The sequence below is a fragment of the Oncorhynchus keta genome, chromosome 36 (assembly GCF_023373465.1).
Source record: "Oncorhynchus keta strain PuntledgeMale-10-30-2019 chromosome 36, Oket_V2, whole genome shotgun sequence".
NCBI classification, from domain to species: domain Eukaryota; kingdom Metazoa; phylum Chordata; class Actinopteri; order Salmoniformes; family Salmonidae; genus Oncorhynchus; species Oncorhynchus keta.
In genome coordinates, this window is record NC_068456.1 from 351,399 (window position 1) to 369,348 (window position 17,950).

Sequence of the window (17,950 nt, forward strand, 5' to 3'; positions counted from 1 at the left end):
AAAGTCTTGATGTTGCTTCAGTATATGGACATCATTTTCCCGCCTCATGATGCCATCTATTTTGTGAAGTGCACCAGTCCCTCCTGCAGCAAAGCACCCCCACAATATGATTCTGCCACTCCCGTGCTTCACGGTTAGGATGGTGTTCTTCGGCTTGCAAGCCTCCCCCTTTATCCTCCAAACATAACGATGGTCATTATGGCCTAACAGTTCCATTTTTGTTTCATCAGACCAGAGTACATTTCTCTAAAAACTACGATCTTTGTCCCCATGTGCAGTTGCAAACCGTAGTCTGGCTTTTTATGGCGGTTTTGGAGCAGTGGCTTCTTCCTTGCTGAGCGGCCTTTCAGGTTATGTCGAAATAGGACTCATTTTTACTGTTGATATAGCTACTTTGATACCCGTTTCCTCCAGCATCTTCACAAGGTCCTTTGCTGTTGTTCTGTGATTGATTTGCACTTTTCCCACCAAAGTAAGTTCATCTCTAGGAGAGACCTTCCTAAGCGGTATAATGGCTGCGTGGTCCCATGGTGTTTACTTGCTTACTCTTGTTTGTACAGATGAACATGGTACCTTCAGGCGTTTGGAAATTGCTCCCAAGGATAAACCAGACTTGTGGTTTACAATTTTTAATTTTTGGGGGGGTTTTGCCATGATGTCAAGCAAAGAGGCTCTGAGTTTTTGAAGGTAGGCCTTGAAATACATCCACGGGTACACCTCCAATTGACTCAAATGATGTCAATTAGCCTATCAGAAGCTTCTAAAGCCATTACATAATTTTCCAATCTGTTTAAAGGCACAGTCAACTTAGTGTTTGTACATTTCTGACCCACTGGAATTGTGATACAGTGAATTATAAGTGACATAATCTGTAAACAATTGTTGGAAAAATGACTTGTCAAATCAAATCAAATTTTATTTGTCACATGCAGATGTTAATGCGAGTGTAGCGAAATGCTTGTGCTTCTAGTTCCGACAATGCAGTGATAACCAACAAGTAATCTAACTAACAATTCCAAAACTACTGTCTTATACACAGTGTAAGGGGATAAGGAATATGTACATAAGGATATATGAATGAGTGATGGTACAGAGCAGCGTACAGTAGATGGTATCGAGTACAGTATATACATATGAGATGAGTATGTAGACAAAGTAAACAAAGTGGCATAGTTAAAGTGGCTAGTGATACATGTATTACATAAGGATGCAGTCTGATGTAGAGTACAGTATATACGTATTCATATGAGATGAATAATGTAGGGTAAGTAACATTATATAAGGTAGCATTGTTTAAAGTGGCTAGTGATATATTTACATTTCCCATCAATTCCCATTATTAAAGTGGCTGGAGTTGGGTCAGTGTCAATGACAGTGTGTTGGCAGCAGCCACTCAATGTTAGTGGTGGCTGTTTAACAGTCTGATGGCCTTGAGATAGAAGCTGTTTTTCAGTCTCTCGGTCCCAGCTTTTATGCACCTGTACTGACCTCGCCTTCTGGATGATAGCGGGGTGAACAGGCAGTGGTTCGGGTGGTTGATGTCCTTGATGATCTTTATGGCCTCCCTGTAACATCGGGTGGTGTAGGTGTCCTGGAGGGCAAGTAGTTTGCCCCCGGTGATGCGTTGTGCAGACCTCACTACCCTCTCGAGAGCCTTACGGTTGAGGGCGGAGCGGTTGCCGTACCAGGCGGTGATACAGCCCGCCAGGATGCTCTCGATTGTGCATCTGTAGAAGTTTGTGAGTGCTTTTGGTGACAAGCCGAATTTCTTCAGCCTCCTGAGGTTGAAGAGGCGCTGCTGCGCCTTCTTCACGTAGCTGTCAGTGTGAGTGGACCAATTCAGTTTGTCTGTGATGTGTATGCCGAGGAACTTAAAACTTGCTACCCTCTCCACTACTGTTCCATCGATGTGGAAAGAGGGGTGTTCCCTCTGCTGTTTCCTGAAGTCCACAATCATCTCCTTAGTTTTGTTGACGTTGAGTGTGAGGTTATTTTCCTGACACCACACTCCGAGGGCCCTCACCTCCTCCCTGTAGGCCGTCTCGTCGTTGTTGGTAATCAAGCCTACCACTGTTGTGTCGTCCGCAAACTTGATGATTGAGTTGGAGGCGTGCGTGGCCACGCAGTCGTGGGTGAACAGGGAGTACAGGAGAGGGCTCAGAACGCACCCTTGTGGGGCCCCCGTGTTGAGGATCAGCGGGGAGGAGATGTTGTTGCCTACCCTCACCACCTGGGGGCGGCCCGTCAGGAAGTCCAGTACCCAGTTGCACAGGGCGGGGTCGAGACCCAAGGTCTCGAGCTTGATGACGAGTTTGGAGGGTACTATGGTGTTGAATGACGAGCTGTAGTCGATGAACAGCATTCTCACATAGGTATTCCTCTTGTCCAGGTGGGTTAGGGCAGTGTGCAGTGTGGTTGAGATTGCATCGTCTGTGGACCTATTTGGGCGGTAAGCAAATTGGAGTGGGTCTAGGGTGTCAGGTAGGGTGGAGGTGATATGGTCCTTGACTAGTCTCTCAAAGCACTTCATGATGACGGAAGTGAGTGCTACGGGCGGTAGTCGTTTAGCTCAGTTACCTTAGCTTTCTTGGGAACAGGAACAATGGTGGCCCTCTTGAAGCATGTGGGAACAGCAGACTGGTATAGGGATTGATTGAATATGTCCGTAAACACACCGGCCAGCTGGTCTGCGCATGCTCTGAGGGCGCGGCTGGGGATGCCGTCTGGGCCTGCAGCCTTGCGAGGGTTAACACGTTTAAATGTCTTACTCACCTCGGCTGCAGTGAAGGAGAGACCGCATGTTTTCGTTGCAGGCCGTGTCAGTGGCACTGTATTGTCCTCAAAGCGGGCAAAAAAGTTATTTAGTCTGCCTGGGAGCAAGACATCCTGGTCCGTGACTGGGCGAGGTTTCTTCTTGTAGTCCGTGATTGACTGTAGACCCTGCCACATGCCTCTTGTGTCTGAGCCATTGAATTGAGATTATACTTTGTCTCTGTACTGACGCTTAGCTTGTTTAATAGCCTTGCGGAGGGAATAGCTGCATTGTTTATATTCGGACATGTTACCAGACACCTTGCCCTGATTAAAAGCAGTGGTTCGCGCTTTCAGTTTCACGCGAATGCTGCCATCAATCCACGGTTTCTGGTTCGGGAATGTTTTTATCGTTGCTATGGGAACGACATCTTCGACACACGTTCTAATGAACTCGCACACCGAATCAGCGTATTCGTCAATATTTCCATCTGACGCAATACGAAACATGTCCCAGTCCACGTGATGGAAGCAGTCTTGGAGTGTGGAGTCAGCTTGGTCTGACCAGCGTTGGACAGACCTCAGCGTGGGAGCCTTTTGTTTTAGCTTCTGCCTGTAGGCAGGGATCAGCAAAATGGAGTCGTGGTCAGCTTTTCCGAAAGGGGGGCGGGGCAGGGCCTTATATGCGTCGCGGAAGTTAGAATAACAACGATCCAAGGTTTTACCACCCCTGGTTGCGCAATCGATATGCTGATAAAATTTAGGGAGTCTTGTTTTCAGATTAGCTTTGTTAAAATCCCCAGCTATAATGAATGCAGCCTCCGGATAAATGGTTTCCAGTTTGCAAAGAGTTAAATAAAGTTCGTTCAGAGCCATCGATGTGTCTGCTTGGGTAAGGGATATATACGGCTGTGATTATAATGAAGAGAATTCTCTTGGAAGATAATGCGGTCTACATTTGATTGTGAGGAATTCTAAATCAGGTGAACAGAAGGATTTGAGTTCCTGTATGTTTCCTTCATCACACCATGTCTCGTTAGTCATGAGGCATACGCCCCCGCCACTCTTCTTACCAGAAAGATGTTTGTTCCTGTCGGCGCGATGCGTGGAGAAACCCGTTGGCTGCACCGCATCGGATAGCGTCTTCCCAGTAAGCCATGTTTCCGTGAAGCAGAGAACGTTGCAGTCTCTGATGTCCCTCTGGAATGCCACCCTTGCTCGGATTTCGTCAACCTTGTTGTCAAGAGACTGGACATTGGCAAGAAGAATGCTGGGGAGTGGTGCGCGATGTGCCCTTTTTCGGAGTCTGACCAGAACACCGCCTCGTTTCCCTCTTTTTCGGAGTCGTTTCCTTGGGTCGCTGCATGCGATCCATTCCGTTGTCCTGTTTGTAAGGCAGAACACAGGATCCGCGTCGCGGAAAACATATTCTTGGTCGTACTGATGGTGAGTTGACGCTGATCTTATATTCAGTAGCTCTTCTCGACTGTATGTAATGAAACCTAAGATGACCTGGGGTACTAATGTAAGAAATAACACGTAAAAAAAACAAAAAACTGCATAGTTTCCTAGGAACGCGAAGCGAGGCGGCCATCTCAGTCGGCGCCGGAAGTGCACAAAGTTGATGTCCTAACCGACTTGCCAAAACTATAGTTTAACAAGAAATTTGTTGAGTGGTTGAAAAACGAGTTTTAATGACGCCAACCTCAGTGCATGTAAACTTCTGACTTCAACAATAGGTCCTTGAAATGTAAGTGCTTAAGTCTTTGCGTTTAACTTGCCAATGTCTGTATGAACCCTGTATTGGCTTCTTGTTCGGCTCGCAAATGAAAGATAAAATCACTAGATATTGAAATTATGCACGCGTAATTTTCTTTCCTGTCCGATCTTGTCCCGGGCTGGTATTTTTTTTCATTTGGACCAGTACCTTTCAGTTGGCTCTGGCCTGGTGTGCCACTGGCAAATTTACCTGCATGTCATGCCCTGAGGTGCACTTAGGTCCTATATGTCTACCTCGTTTTAGTTTTCGGGTAGATAAAGGCAATTGAAAAGTAGCTTCAAAGTTGCCTTTGCCTACCTGGTAGAATCATGCGTATTTGCAGCAATCCAGTGGCCATTCGTTTTCAAAACAATCACAAGTTCGGGACAGATACACCGCTAGCCAAACACACCTGTTTGGCTGGTGAGCACCTGAATAAAGGGTAACCTGAAGGGGGCGGGGAAAAAAATGTTTTAAAAAATTGGGGGAAATCAGTCCTCCAAGTAGTTTTTTTCAGATTCTCCCCTCTTGAGGATTTTGCCGAAAAGAAAACCATGGTAATTTGAAATCTGTAACAAATAGATTTTGTACTTTTTGAATTCTCTTTTCTTTGCTGTTACAGTAAATCTATCAAAATGAATGTAAGAACACAAGGGCTTGCACATTTTAAAAGATGCCTAGTCATTATTAGCCTGACTCTGTAGGGAATGCAAGCACATTATGGGACACAGGCCAAGGCCTGGATTCACAAAACCCTTGTTAACACTAGAACTGCTGGGCCTCAATGGACTATCTAAAAAATAATAATTTAGCTGGTTTTATGAAGGCATTGGTAAACATTTAGAATATGATTTGTATTTTATTTCAAATAACACAATAGCATTTTCATTAGTTTCTTTTGGTTAACAAAATCAATGCAATAACACAATGCCAAAATTCAGGTGTTCGATTAAAAAAAATGTTATGGAGTGCCTTTATTACAACTATGAAACAAAGCATATGTGTTGAAACATGGTAACAGCTTATTTTTATAACCCTAATATTTAAAACAATACGCCAACCACTATGACACATCGTCAAAAGACGAGCGGTCAAATTATAAAAAGAAAAGTATCATAAACATAAGCACCAAGTGGCCTTGATAAATAGTGAAACTGTACAAAAGCAATAAGGGTATTATAATGAATATAAGTGTTGATATGACAGCAGTCAGTCAATTATTGTCAGCTCGTGCTTGTGTTCATCGTCATGCAATGGTATCAGTTGGATTTCCTTCAGCTGTTATCCCTTGTCCTAACAGTTGACAAAACGTTCAGAACTTTCACTTGCTTTACGCACTACATACCTTTTTGTTTGTTGTGCTTAATAGTATCAGGTTTTCTTTGTCCCTGTGTCTTGTCATTCTTCAACACCGTTGCTGTGCAGGTGCCTTACTTTGGACAGAGGGAGGGAGCTCCCGTCTCACTTTGTTCATGATGCCGGTCAGACTTGTTTTCTTTGCAAGCAACTTGTTCGACAGTGACGTGAAGAAATTGTCCATGGTGACATTGCTCCCCTTGCCAACATAAGGTTCCACAAGCCTCATCACGTAAATCTCAGACACTCGCACCTGCTGCCTGATGTGGATATTGAGAGCCTTTCAACATGTAAAAATATGCACGCTCTCGCTGTGAAGCCTACTCCAAGTAGGATGGAGTACTCCAAGTAGAACAGAGTAGACTGATAAGACTGCTTTGATTCGGGGAACTCTTATAGGGTATTAACCATTTTAAGATTAGGCCTATAATTTAGATGGATAAATACAATGGAATGTTATTTATTTTTAAATGTACCTTTTTTATTTAACTAGGCAAGTCAGTAAAGAACAAATTAGGAACAGTGGGTTAACAGTGGGGTCATGCCCTGACGTGCACTTAGGGCCTATATGTCTACCTCGTTTTAGTTTTCGGGTAGATAAAGGCAATTGAAAAGTAGCTTCAAAGTTGCCTTTGCCTACCTGGTAGAATCATGCGTATTTGCAGCGATCCAGTGGCCATTCGTTTTCAAAACAATCACAAGTTCGGGACAGATACACCGCCAGTGGGTTAACAGCCTGTTCAGAGGCAGAACGACTGATTTGTACCTTGTCAGCTCGGGGATTTGAACTTGCAACCTTCCGGTTACTAGTCCAACGCTCTAACCACTAGGCTACCCTGACTCGCCCTGTTCTTCATTCACATAATTATGCATTTTTCGCTCCCCTGCGTTCAACTCTCCCATTCTCCCATCATACTTTACTTATTTATTTAATCTGTAACGTGTGAAATTAGTTCGCTACGGTTTATGTTCAGTTTCGAGGGCAATTGTTGGAGTGATTATCAACTGGGCACTGCACTCTCAGCTGTAGGAAGAGGGAGCAGTGTAGGCCTTACTGTTGGGATGAGAGGCAAAGATGACGACATGCCCTCTTAAAACTGGTTATTTACTTCAGTTCTGTGTGTGATATTAAGATTCTAACGGCAGTTTGTTACATAGACGGCAGTGTGTTACAAAGCTTTACTGGTTCTCGTTTAAAAAAATCTATATATTTGTACCTTTTATTTAATACTAGAACCATCATAGGCCAACGGCCACTGATGCTTCATTTTTGTAATTATAATTTTTGAAATAAGCCAAAAGAAAAAAACAATGTCCTACTCCTTCCTTGACTTTTCCTAAATGGTTGTATTTTATATCAGAATTTTGGAATCACAAACAGGAATAGGTGATCAAAATACTTTTCTAACTTAACCCACCAAGACAATATGCTGTAGGACGTTGGTACCTATTGCTAACTTAACCCACCAAGACTATATACGGTAGGACGTTGGTACCCAGCCGGGCGCTAATGCCTCAGTCTCTCTCCTCACTGAATGAATGACAAATAGATGAATGGGCAATAATCATTCACCTTCACAATTTCAATTAAAGATGGGCTTTTATGGGACTTTTATTTACTCTAATTCTATTACTAATCAAATGTATTTTAAGGGAAATGAAAACATGCTAAATGTTGCAGTAGGCCTTGAATGCAAACCATATCCTTGACTCTATCCAACTTGATGAGCAGGGAGAAAAAAATGATGCCTGCACAGCCTGCCCATCGAAACTATATCTCAACTAATTTCATACATAATAAGAGTTAGCCTATAGACGAGATTTAAATTGAAAATCATCCGACGGAAAATATTGTCAGTTGTAAAATTGTATATGGACTCATCTTGTAATTTATAGATGCAGCGAAAGGATAATCACTTTATCAAACCCTCCTTCAGTCACATGCAGGTAAACATTTTGAATTTGATATACAATGCATTCGGAAAGTATTCAGACCCCGTGATTTCATTTTTTTTTTTTTTTACGCTACAGGCTTTTTCTAAAATTTGCACACAATACCCTATAATGACGAAGCAAAAAACGATTTATTTTTAATGTTAGCAAATGTATTAATAAAATATACCTTTACCTAAATATTCAGACCCTTTGCTATGAGACTTGAAATTGAGCACACAAAACACATCTGTCTATATTAGGTCCCACAGTTGACAGTGCGTGTCAGAGCATAACCCAAGCCATGAAGTCTAAGGAATTGCTGCAGCATTGAAGTGGCCTCCATCCTTCTTTAATGGAAGACACTTCCTAGAGCTGTCTGCCCAGCTAAACTGAGCAATAGGGGGAGAAGGTCCTTGGTCAGGGAGGTGACCAAGAACCCAGAGTTCCTTTGTGGAGATGTGAAAGTTGTCCTTCTGGAAGGTTAACTATCTCTTCAACACTCCACCCATCGGGCCTTTATGGTAGAGTGGCCTTACGGAAGCCACTCCTCAGACAGCCCGCTTGGAGTTTGCCAAAGGCACCTAAAGGATTCTAACCATGAACAACAAGATTCTCTGGTCTGACGAAACTAAGATTGAACTCTTTGGCCTGAATACCAATCGTCACGTCTGGAGGAAACCAGGCACCATCCCTTCCAACAGGGCAACGACCCTAAGCACACAGCCAAGACAACTCAACATTTGCTTTGGGACTAGTCTCTAAATGTCCTTGAGTGGCCCAGCTAGAGCCCGGACTTGAACCCGATCGAACATCTCTAGAGAGACCTGAACATAGCTGTGCAGCTACCCATCCAACCTGACAGTTCTTGAGAGGATCTACAGAGAAGAATGGGAGAAACTCCAAATACAGGTGTGTCAAGCTTGTGGCGTCATACCCAAGAAGACTGTAAATCACTGCCAAAGGTGCTTCAACAAAGTTGAGTAAAGGGTCTGAATACTTATGTAAATGTGTTTCATTTGAATAAAAATGTGTAGATTGAGATTTTATTTAACCCATTTTAGAATAAGGTTGTGCTGTAACAAAATGTGGAAAAAGTCAAGGGGCCTGAATACTTTCCAAATGCATTGTAGTATCAGAATGCACATATTTTGCCCCTTCTATTACCCTTGTCAAATAACACTCATAATTCAAGAGGTGCAGCTCTATTTGAACTTTTTCCAAGAATATCTGTGCTGTCCATGCATTCGGCACATGACACCTCCCGCGGCAGCATTCATCTGGCTACTAAGCAAAAACGAACATATTACAATATGCTATTTCTTTATGTAATTCATGAGCTGGTCCTTTTGTTGAAGAATGCAGCAAAATAATTTCACCTGTGCACCTGGCTGATTTCATTATTATCTTTTTCATTTCTACTTTGTCAAAAGCTGTAACTGGACTTTATTCATTACTATAACTCTATTACTAATCGATTCTACAAATAAATGTGATCAAATGAATTACAGTTTTATTGTAAGGGAAACAAAAATAGGTTATCGGCCTACGTTTTTTTCCCCCCCTAGGAATTTGTAGGATGATACAGAACATATCCTTTTACTCTATCTAAACAAATAACTCATTTAAAATATATATATAATTCCACAGTTATTCATGCAATCCTTTTAAAATTGTTTATACACTATCAAGCGATGGTGCTTATGTTTGCTGCACCTTGCTTGTTGATATGCAAATGCTTAAGACGATTCTTCAAGAAAATAGTTATTGGATGTTCTTAATTCCAACATGGCTCAACCCTTGTCTTAAACTCATGGGAGTGAGGAAAATAAGCTAATGAAAGCAATTGAACATGTTTAGTTGACTCACAAACTTTGTCTAAAAGTTTCAGTATTGATTGTTTTAAATCCAAGTATATTTGTTTTGTCAGTAAGAAATGTGCTAACCTGATTGCCCTTACTAGCTTCGCAACAATCATGATCTTAAAAATATAGTTAAGTTCATAAAATCCTACATTAAGAAGAAATGTTTTAGGAATTGCACTTACAAATTATCTTAAACTTATTTAAAAATATATATATTTTAAGCTTTTTTTGTGAATCTGGGTCCAGGTCATGATCAATTATATATTTATTTTTAATTAAATATTGCTGTGACAAATCATGTGAAAAAATTGGTAGCAGTAAAAAAAGAAAAATGTAGAACCCTGCTATGTGTTTGGATCAGTCAGTCTTCAGTCTGAACAGAGGCCAGAACCCGATATGTGACCGCTCAATCTGACTGTGTTTAGTTTATACTTATTTGGAGGGAAACCATTTGACCGCGCTGTCACTCCTGCTCTCTGTTTATCTCCTGCTCGGAAACGTTCTCTCTTTAGTCACAGGATACGGAGAGAATTTGAGGATATACAAGGGAAGGAGGTAATGCTCTCTCTCCTCACTCATCTGACTGAGACACATCATTTTCTGTTTGTCTCTGGGAGAATGTGAATTGGATCGGCTTCACAAATGGTGCTGCCTTACAGAGTTCTGTTGAAGCTACTGTAGACTTTCATTGCAAAAGTGTTTAAATCAATTATTCGGTGACGTGAATATACTTAGTGTAGTTTTATCTAAAAAGTACAACTTTAAATGTTTTACCATTATGAAATTCACAGTGGATGGTCCTTTTGTGCCTCCTCTGAGGAGCCTCCACTGCCTCGCATCCTCTCGCCACTATCCCCGCCTCCTTCTCAAAACCCATTAGAAGAGGTCAGAGGGTACGGACCTCTAGCTTTCTCATCCAATGGGATTTGAGGAGAGGCTATGATGAGTATGCTATTCAGATCTTCCCTCCCTCTTTTTCTTGCTTTCTCACGCTCTCTCCTTCATTTCACTTTGTCTCATAACTTGGTGTCTATTGTCTAGAGTCTAGACACAGACTCACTCAACCTGCCCCATAGCATTAGCACCCAGACAACTGCAAAGTTAACCGTGACTGAGGGATTTATCTATGGTCTCTCGGGGTCCTGATTGAGTTCAGATAAGCTCACAACTCTTACCTCAATGAATGATTTACTGAAAAGTGTGTAGCCCTCAAGTCAAAGTACCGCCCATATAGATACTGAAGGGAGTGTACAGTTCATAGTATGTAGAGACATTAGTTAGTATGTGTAGGTCTATGCTGAAGGCTGAGGATCGTTCCACCCAGTTTTGACACACGGTCATATTAGTTAGTAGTTAGTTAGTAGAGTGCTTTTGGTGGCGGCTTGCAGAAGGCCAGGTGGGGAGGGATGGAGCTGCATTGCGCATTATATGCGTGCGTCAAGTTGACAGAGTAGTCCGTCTGTCTCGGTCCTCTGTCATGTAGATGCAACCGACTCCTCTGTAAAGAATGGGGTTTGTGTGTGTCACTTTTCATAGTAGGTGTGGAAGAAGATCCAGTTTCCTTACAGTACTCTTCTCCTATCCTGTTTGAACTGTATCAGCCTGGTTTGTATGTTTGTCTCTAAGACACTGCTCTTGTGATTGTAGTGTGCTCCCTCTGATGTCAGCAACAGACACACACCTCTGCCTAAGGTCCAGTACTCTGTGGTGCAGCTACGGAAATGCTGGAAAGCTGAACGCTGTTTCCCATCAGAACCTGCAACCCTGTCCAAACCATCCAGCACAACACCATTGCGTATACTTCTGGCCCCTCTTTGGACACTGTATTAACTAACCTCCAGACGCGCTTCAATGCCATTACAACTCTCCTTCCGTTGCCTCCAACTGCTCTTAAACGCAGGGAAAACTAAATGCATGCTACTCAACCGATCCCTGCCCGCACCTGCTCGCCCGTCCAGCATCACTACTCTGGACGGCTCTGACTTAGAATACGTGGACAACTACAAATACCTGGGTGTCTGGTTAGACTAAACTCTGCCAATGACTGGAACGAACTGTACAAAAATCACTGAAGCTTGAGACTCATATCTCCCTCACTAGCTTTAAGCACCAGCTGTCAGAGCAAATCACTGCACCTGTACATAGCCCACCTGTAAACAGCCCATCGACCTACCCCATCCCCATACAGTATTTATTTATTTGTCTTGCCCCTTTGCACCCCAGTATCTCTACTTGCACATTCATCTTCTGCACATCTACCATTCCAGTGTTTAAATTGCTATATTGTAATTTCTTCGCCACCATGGCCTATTTATTGCCTTAACTCCCTTATCTTACCTCATTTGCGCTCACTGTACATATACTTTTTTTGTTTTCTTTTGTTGTGCTGTATTATTCACTGTTTTGTTTTTTCCATGTGTAACTCTGTTGTTTGTGTCGAATTGCTGTGCTTTATCTTGGCCAGGTCGTAATTGCAAATGAGAACTTGTTCTCAACTAGCCTACCCGGTTAAATAAAGGTGAAATAAAAATAAATAAATAAATACACACACTGTCCTGTATGGTCATGATCTTCGTCATTCGATTGGAAACTCCCCAGAGGCAGAGGACCTTCTATCTCCTAAGTTGATGCCCCTTCATTTGAAACCAAAGGTGTCCACAAAAAGCCAAGAAATCACTTGCAGTCAACAAACACAACCCATGCTGTTTTATAGGTTCTCGTGCGGTGATGTCATGTATTGAGGAAGGGGGGAAAAAATAGAAAACGACATCCATGTAGAGCTGTTTTTTTTTTTTTGTGTGTGTATTGGCGCATGCGTGTGGAGGCTACGCTAAAGCAAACAAGGCAATCAGACTTCGCCTGAGGGGAGCAAAGCCATTGGAAACATGGCCTCACACCCACAAAACATCCCCAAATGTGGGACTCATCATCAATGGCAACATCGTTTAAAAGTAACCACCTCTTTCTCACTCCCACACTACCGTGTTAATAAACCTCATGCAGAAGTCTTGCATGAAGGGGAAACTTGTTTGCCTGTTCCATAAGGCTGTAGTTTAGTTCTTCTTTTACACAATTATTTTATATTGAACAGTTTTGGAAATGCCATACCCAAGCTTGTTTTTGGAGCGAAAAAGGATTACGATGTGGTGTTAACATCCTGAAGTTCTCGCACCCTTGGAAAGGAAACTTGTGCTCCCATCTACACCATTCTAGTTTCTAACAATAGTATTTATTCTGTCCTTCCCACCCTCTCTTTCTCTTCCTATTTTTCTCCCGCTCTCCATCCCACTCTTCAGGGGTAGGAGCGGACCCCGGCAGGCCGTTGTGTAGGAAAGCCAAAGAACTGAGGAAGGCTCGCCGGCTGCAGAAGGAGCAGAAGAGACAGGTGGGGGGTGGAGTCCTGGCCTCTGCGACCTCTAACCCCGCCACGCCAGTCCAGCTCAACCAACCCAAAGCCCTGGAGGAGTTCATCAACGAATCTCTGCCCGATAGTCCTCTGCACCGTCTCGAGGTAAGCGAGAGAGGGGTTCAGGTCTACAGTTACTTCCTAGCCCCTACTCATTCAATGTCTACAGAGCTGAAGGAACCGGATGGGTGTAAGTAATACAGTGATGGTGCCACCTAGCCTTCCAGTGGCTTTAGGTGAGTTTCCTCTATATTGCTTTAAGTCTATCCACTTCCAATGGATCTACCGTCAGACCCGGCCAGAGAGAGGCCTCTATCGGCTTCCCTAACCCAGTGACTTCACCATGCGTGCCTGTGGGGAGAATGGTACGGCCAGAGCCCAAGTGGAAAATCCAGCACTTCACGACACAAACTCAACCAAATGGTAGCCTGACCACACACTCGGGGTCAGGCTACCCCAAGTAATCACATTCAAACGACTGCAGAGCTCTGCATTGTTTATAAGAGATGTAAATGTACTTTTGGCTCTGGGATGTACTGCAGGCAGGGCTACATCCCAAATGGCACCCTATTCCCCATAACCTATAGTGTATTACTTTTGACCAAAGCTCTAATGGGCCCTGGTCAAAAGTAGTGCACTATGAAGGGAATATAGTTCCATTTGGAACACAAGCCCAGATAAAAAAAAAAAAAATCCCTTTCCAGTATAAGGTGAAGTTTTGGTCCATCCTCTTGACTTTCGCTGAGGTTGGTAGTCTAGAGTGATGTCAGCTTTTGATTAAGCCAGACCTTGAGACGAGCTATTCATTCACTGACTGGCACTGAGCTCCCATCAGACTCCTCTCCCAATCAGCTCATCTTAGCTGATTTGATTACTTCTATTGGCTGTGATGTTTACTCATTCAATTTCCTTAAGTGGATGAACGTACACACAAAGTCGAGCCACCCAATTGAAGGTTAATTTGTTGTTTGGCAATTTAAGATGATTGAAAGGCTCATGTGTTTTGAAACACGAGTTTGTAGGCCTAAAGCATGCCGATGGGCTGCAATCTATGCTAGGAATTGGGATGTTTAGGATTCTGATGATTATGGAGATAATTGAATCTGGGTTTTGCCATTTACACCACTCTTTATGACTTTAAGAGTCTTAGACTTCAGCAGGAGCCAGTTCAGGATGATCTAACATACCAGAAAGTTCAGAATTAGATAGAAGTGAATTGAGTCGAGCACATCTGACTGCCTGTCATGTAGAATAGGGATCGTGCAAGTCTGCTCTATTTATTCTATTTCTATCGACAACTTTCTATCAGAGTGTTTCATATCACCAAATACACCCCAGTTCAGATTTGTTGAGTAAGCTGTGGAGCTACAGGGGGAAACTGAAGGTCTTGGACCGCAAGGATATTTTGGGTGTTTACACAAATGCAATTAACAACATTCCAGCTCCACTTCATCACCAGCACAACCGTTAAACATGTCAGACCGCCTGAGTGATGGAGTCAGACAATCATTAGGAAAGTACTGGGAGGAGGAGAGAAGCATGTACATATGGCCCCAATGAGAGACGTTAAAGAGAGAGAGGAGATGTGATCGAGGGTAAGGGGCCCCTGACTATAGGTAAGGCCCCTTCCCTTGTATTGATAGACACATTGAGACTGTGGGAATTGTAATAAAGCCTTTTCCTGTAACCACAACCCTGTTCTCATCCACAACCCTTAGTGTTTTACAGTAAAACTAGTGGCTTTTAGTGAATGACATAGATGAGATGTCTGGAGGGTCAGGTTGGGACACATACTTGTGCCCTTGCCACCACCAGGGGTCAGTGTGGACACACGATTGACAGGCCCCCCCCTTTCCCCAAAGAGAAGCGTATAACACCAACCTGTCTTTCTCGCTCAATATGCCTTCCTATTATTTATGATCTTTTAGTTACAAACCCACTCTCCTCTCACACGTTCACTTGCTCTTGTTTGGCCATTAGCCTTCTCTGTTTATCAGACACATTCTATAGTCAGCGAGTCTCTTCTGCGTGTTTTTATCAAAGAGAACAGGATATGGGCTCACACAGAGTTCCACATGTGGAACAACATATCGGCTTACAGGGGCTTTTGAAGGCCAATATCTCTCCCATTTTAATTACGTGGCATTACAGAAACATTATTGGAATGGTTTGGTGTTAGTCTGTCGGTGCCATCTCATTCGATTTGTTATGAGAGCGTTGCGTTTTCACCAAACTATCCAGTGTGGTGTTGGCTCAATAAAACTATTTTGGCGTATCAAAGGATATCTGGAGTTTTAAAAGTACATTTAAAGAGGCCTTACTTACTATTATCTTTTACGTAAAAGGCCCAACATCTTTGTTTGAATATACAGTGCGTGTACCAAGCAGTCATATGAGAGCCCTGTGCATGTCCAACTCAAACAAACCTTGGGTTAAATTCCCTCGCAGGCTACTATTCAAATGGCAGGGGCATTTTGGCCAACAAAAGCTTAAAAACAAACATGTTTAATTAAAATGAAGCTGGGGGGATTATGAAGGTTGAATTCTCACATTCTCAACACTAGTGGTTATGCTTTATCCTAAGCTCAAAGGCCTGGCTTCCTGACTTTTGGGCCTGTTTTAAAACTGGTTCTAATCCTCCCCTACTGTAGCTTGACATGACATGGTGAAGCACTGGAAATAGGGTTTATAAGAGGTGTGTGTGTGTGTGTGTGTGTGTGTGCGCACACACACACACACAGGTCATGTTTGAATGATCTCTTTGGTTTTTCAGGAGATCAACCCAAGTAAGGTCTTTAAATGATGTTTCTTTTAAACATGATGACAAACACTTGTGGTGTTTACCCTATTTGTTCTCTTTTGTCATGCTCTCACCTGTCACTCTGCTTGTCTCCATGGAGATGGACACAAACACGCCCTCCTCCTTTATCAACCTCACTGCTTTGGTGTAGCACCTGTGGTTGCGGTAATAGAAAAACTGCATTGTAAATAACTCCCACCCAATATAACTTCTGAATGCTGTTTACGGTGTTAATCATTCAGTCAAATACCTTTTTCAAGATGTATAATAAAGGCTCACCTTGGTGTATCCTGTCCCCACACACGTGAAATATAGAATGCTTACTTAATACAAAACATCTTCTTAAAAATGTTCACAAGGGCCTACCTTAAAGGAGGAAAACGGCTTAGGTGGTTTAAAGCCTGATGTGGCATGCTTGAAATTGAGAAATGTAACACTCAAACATTTGCCTTAGTGACGGACAGAGTTAATGGAGGACGAGACGTTCAGTTTACCCTCCATTCTGTTTCTTTCATACTTTTTAAATACATTTTTCCTCCCTCTGCTTTAATATGTGAATGTGGTGTACCCTCTGTGTGGATTTGTCTCCACTTATCGTTCTGTGTCCTATTTAAATGCCTGTCTTTTTATATTTGTGTTAACCCTTCTCTGCCCATCCCTCTTTTGAAGGTGAGGCTAGTGCGCTCCAACCCCCCCAGTTCACAGTTCAAAGCCTCTTTCGACGCCTCCTACCAGGTGTACAAACTCTACCAGATGGCCATTCACCACGACCCTCCAGACAAGCCCACCGAGAGCCAGGTCAGGGGTCAGCAGGTCAACCTGCTCAAGGGGCACAGGGGGAAGGGAGGGTGAGGGTTAAGTGGTGCTTTTGATATCAAAACACAGTGAACAGTGTTGAGAGTAAATTCAGTTGTCTTTATTATAAAACACAATGAGGGAAATTTGTCTTTTGGATTCATAACATGATTTATATAAAAACAAACAACATTAAAACATCATCAGGAGCATCTCGTCAACATTGGGTGAACATCTTGAACCGACAGATGTAATTGTTATCTGGAGTTTTACAAATAGTATAATCAGTCTCTCTCCAATGTGAGCGAAGTATCTCTGACCATTGTTTGTGTGCAATCTGTCAGCAGGCAACTAAGATGATACAGATGCAAGTGAATGGGGTGCTAAGTGAAAGGGAATGGAGACATTTGATAGAGTAGTGGAGGGGAAATGGCGAGAACGTGGGGTTGGGTGACATGAAAGAGCAAGTTACCATAATCACTCTCTGGCTATGGAAGTGGTTAGGATGGAGAGAAGAAGACATTGAAAGTGTGATTGTGGAGGCTGCGGAGGGGAGGATGGCTCATAATAATGGCTGGAAAGGAGCTAGTGGAATGGCATCAAACACAAGGAACCCATTTATTTGGTATCATTCCACTAATAATGCTCCAGCCATTACCACGAGTCTATCCTCTCCAATTAAGGCTTCACCAACCTCCTGTGGTATGGGTATGAATGAAACGGAGAAAGTGAATGAAGGACTCAGGATTAGGGGAGTGTGTCTGTGTGCGCGCTCTGTTACACGTTTGTGGATGTCTGAATGTGTGTGCATGTGATCTCTTGTTCGCTCGCAGGGGGAAATTTCCCATACACGGAGGAGGGTGAAGGCAGTGTTTCTACAGGTGCCTCAGTCTAATGGGGTCTTTTAGTTTCTGGTTGTGTCCTAAGTAGTACCCTATTCTGTACCTAGTGCACTACTTTTGACCAGAACCAAGTAGTGCACTATGTAGGGAATAGGGTGCCATTTGGGATGCTACGTCTAGCTATTTGAATATGGTGACAGTCAGGTATTCATTCCCACCCTCTTCCTCTTTTCTTCATCAGTCTTCCACTCCCTCTGTGCCCATCACTCCTGCTAGTTTGGGAATGGAATAAAAACAACCAGTCACAGTTGTTGAACTGAAGCATCCACTTAAAATTCAGTGTTAGCATTAGTTTGTCGTTTTTGCCCATGCTGGCACTTGACACAGTCGGAGGATTGTCTCCGCCCTGCGGTTCTCACCAGACAGTCTGCCTCGAAGGCTGGA

The 17,950-nt window shown here is 43.1% G+C and overlaps 1 protein-coding gene across 4 annotated transcripts in view; it reads left to right on the top strand.

Annotated features, from left to right (window-relative positions):
- LOC118369435 (arginyl-tRNA--protein transferase 1-like) overlaps positions 1 to 17,950 on the top strand; it is a 183,708-nt gene that overhangs the window by 35,008 nt on the left and 130,750 nt on the right. For 2 of the 4 annotated variants that reach the window (XM_035753811.2, XM_035753812.2), the window contains exons 6-7: positions 12,960 to 13,174; positions 16,539 to 16,667. In XM_035753811.2, the coding sequence (XP_035609704.1) occupies positions 12,960 to 13,174; positions 16,539 to 16,667 (344 nt within the window). The remainder of the gene's footprint in view (positions 1 to 12,959; positions 13,175 to 16,538; positions 16,668 to 17,950) is intronic. The other 2 variants (XM_035753813.2, XM_035753814.2) reach the window with 1 other exon arrangement.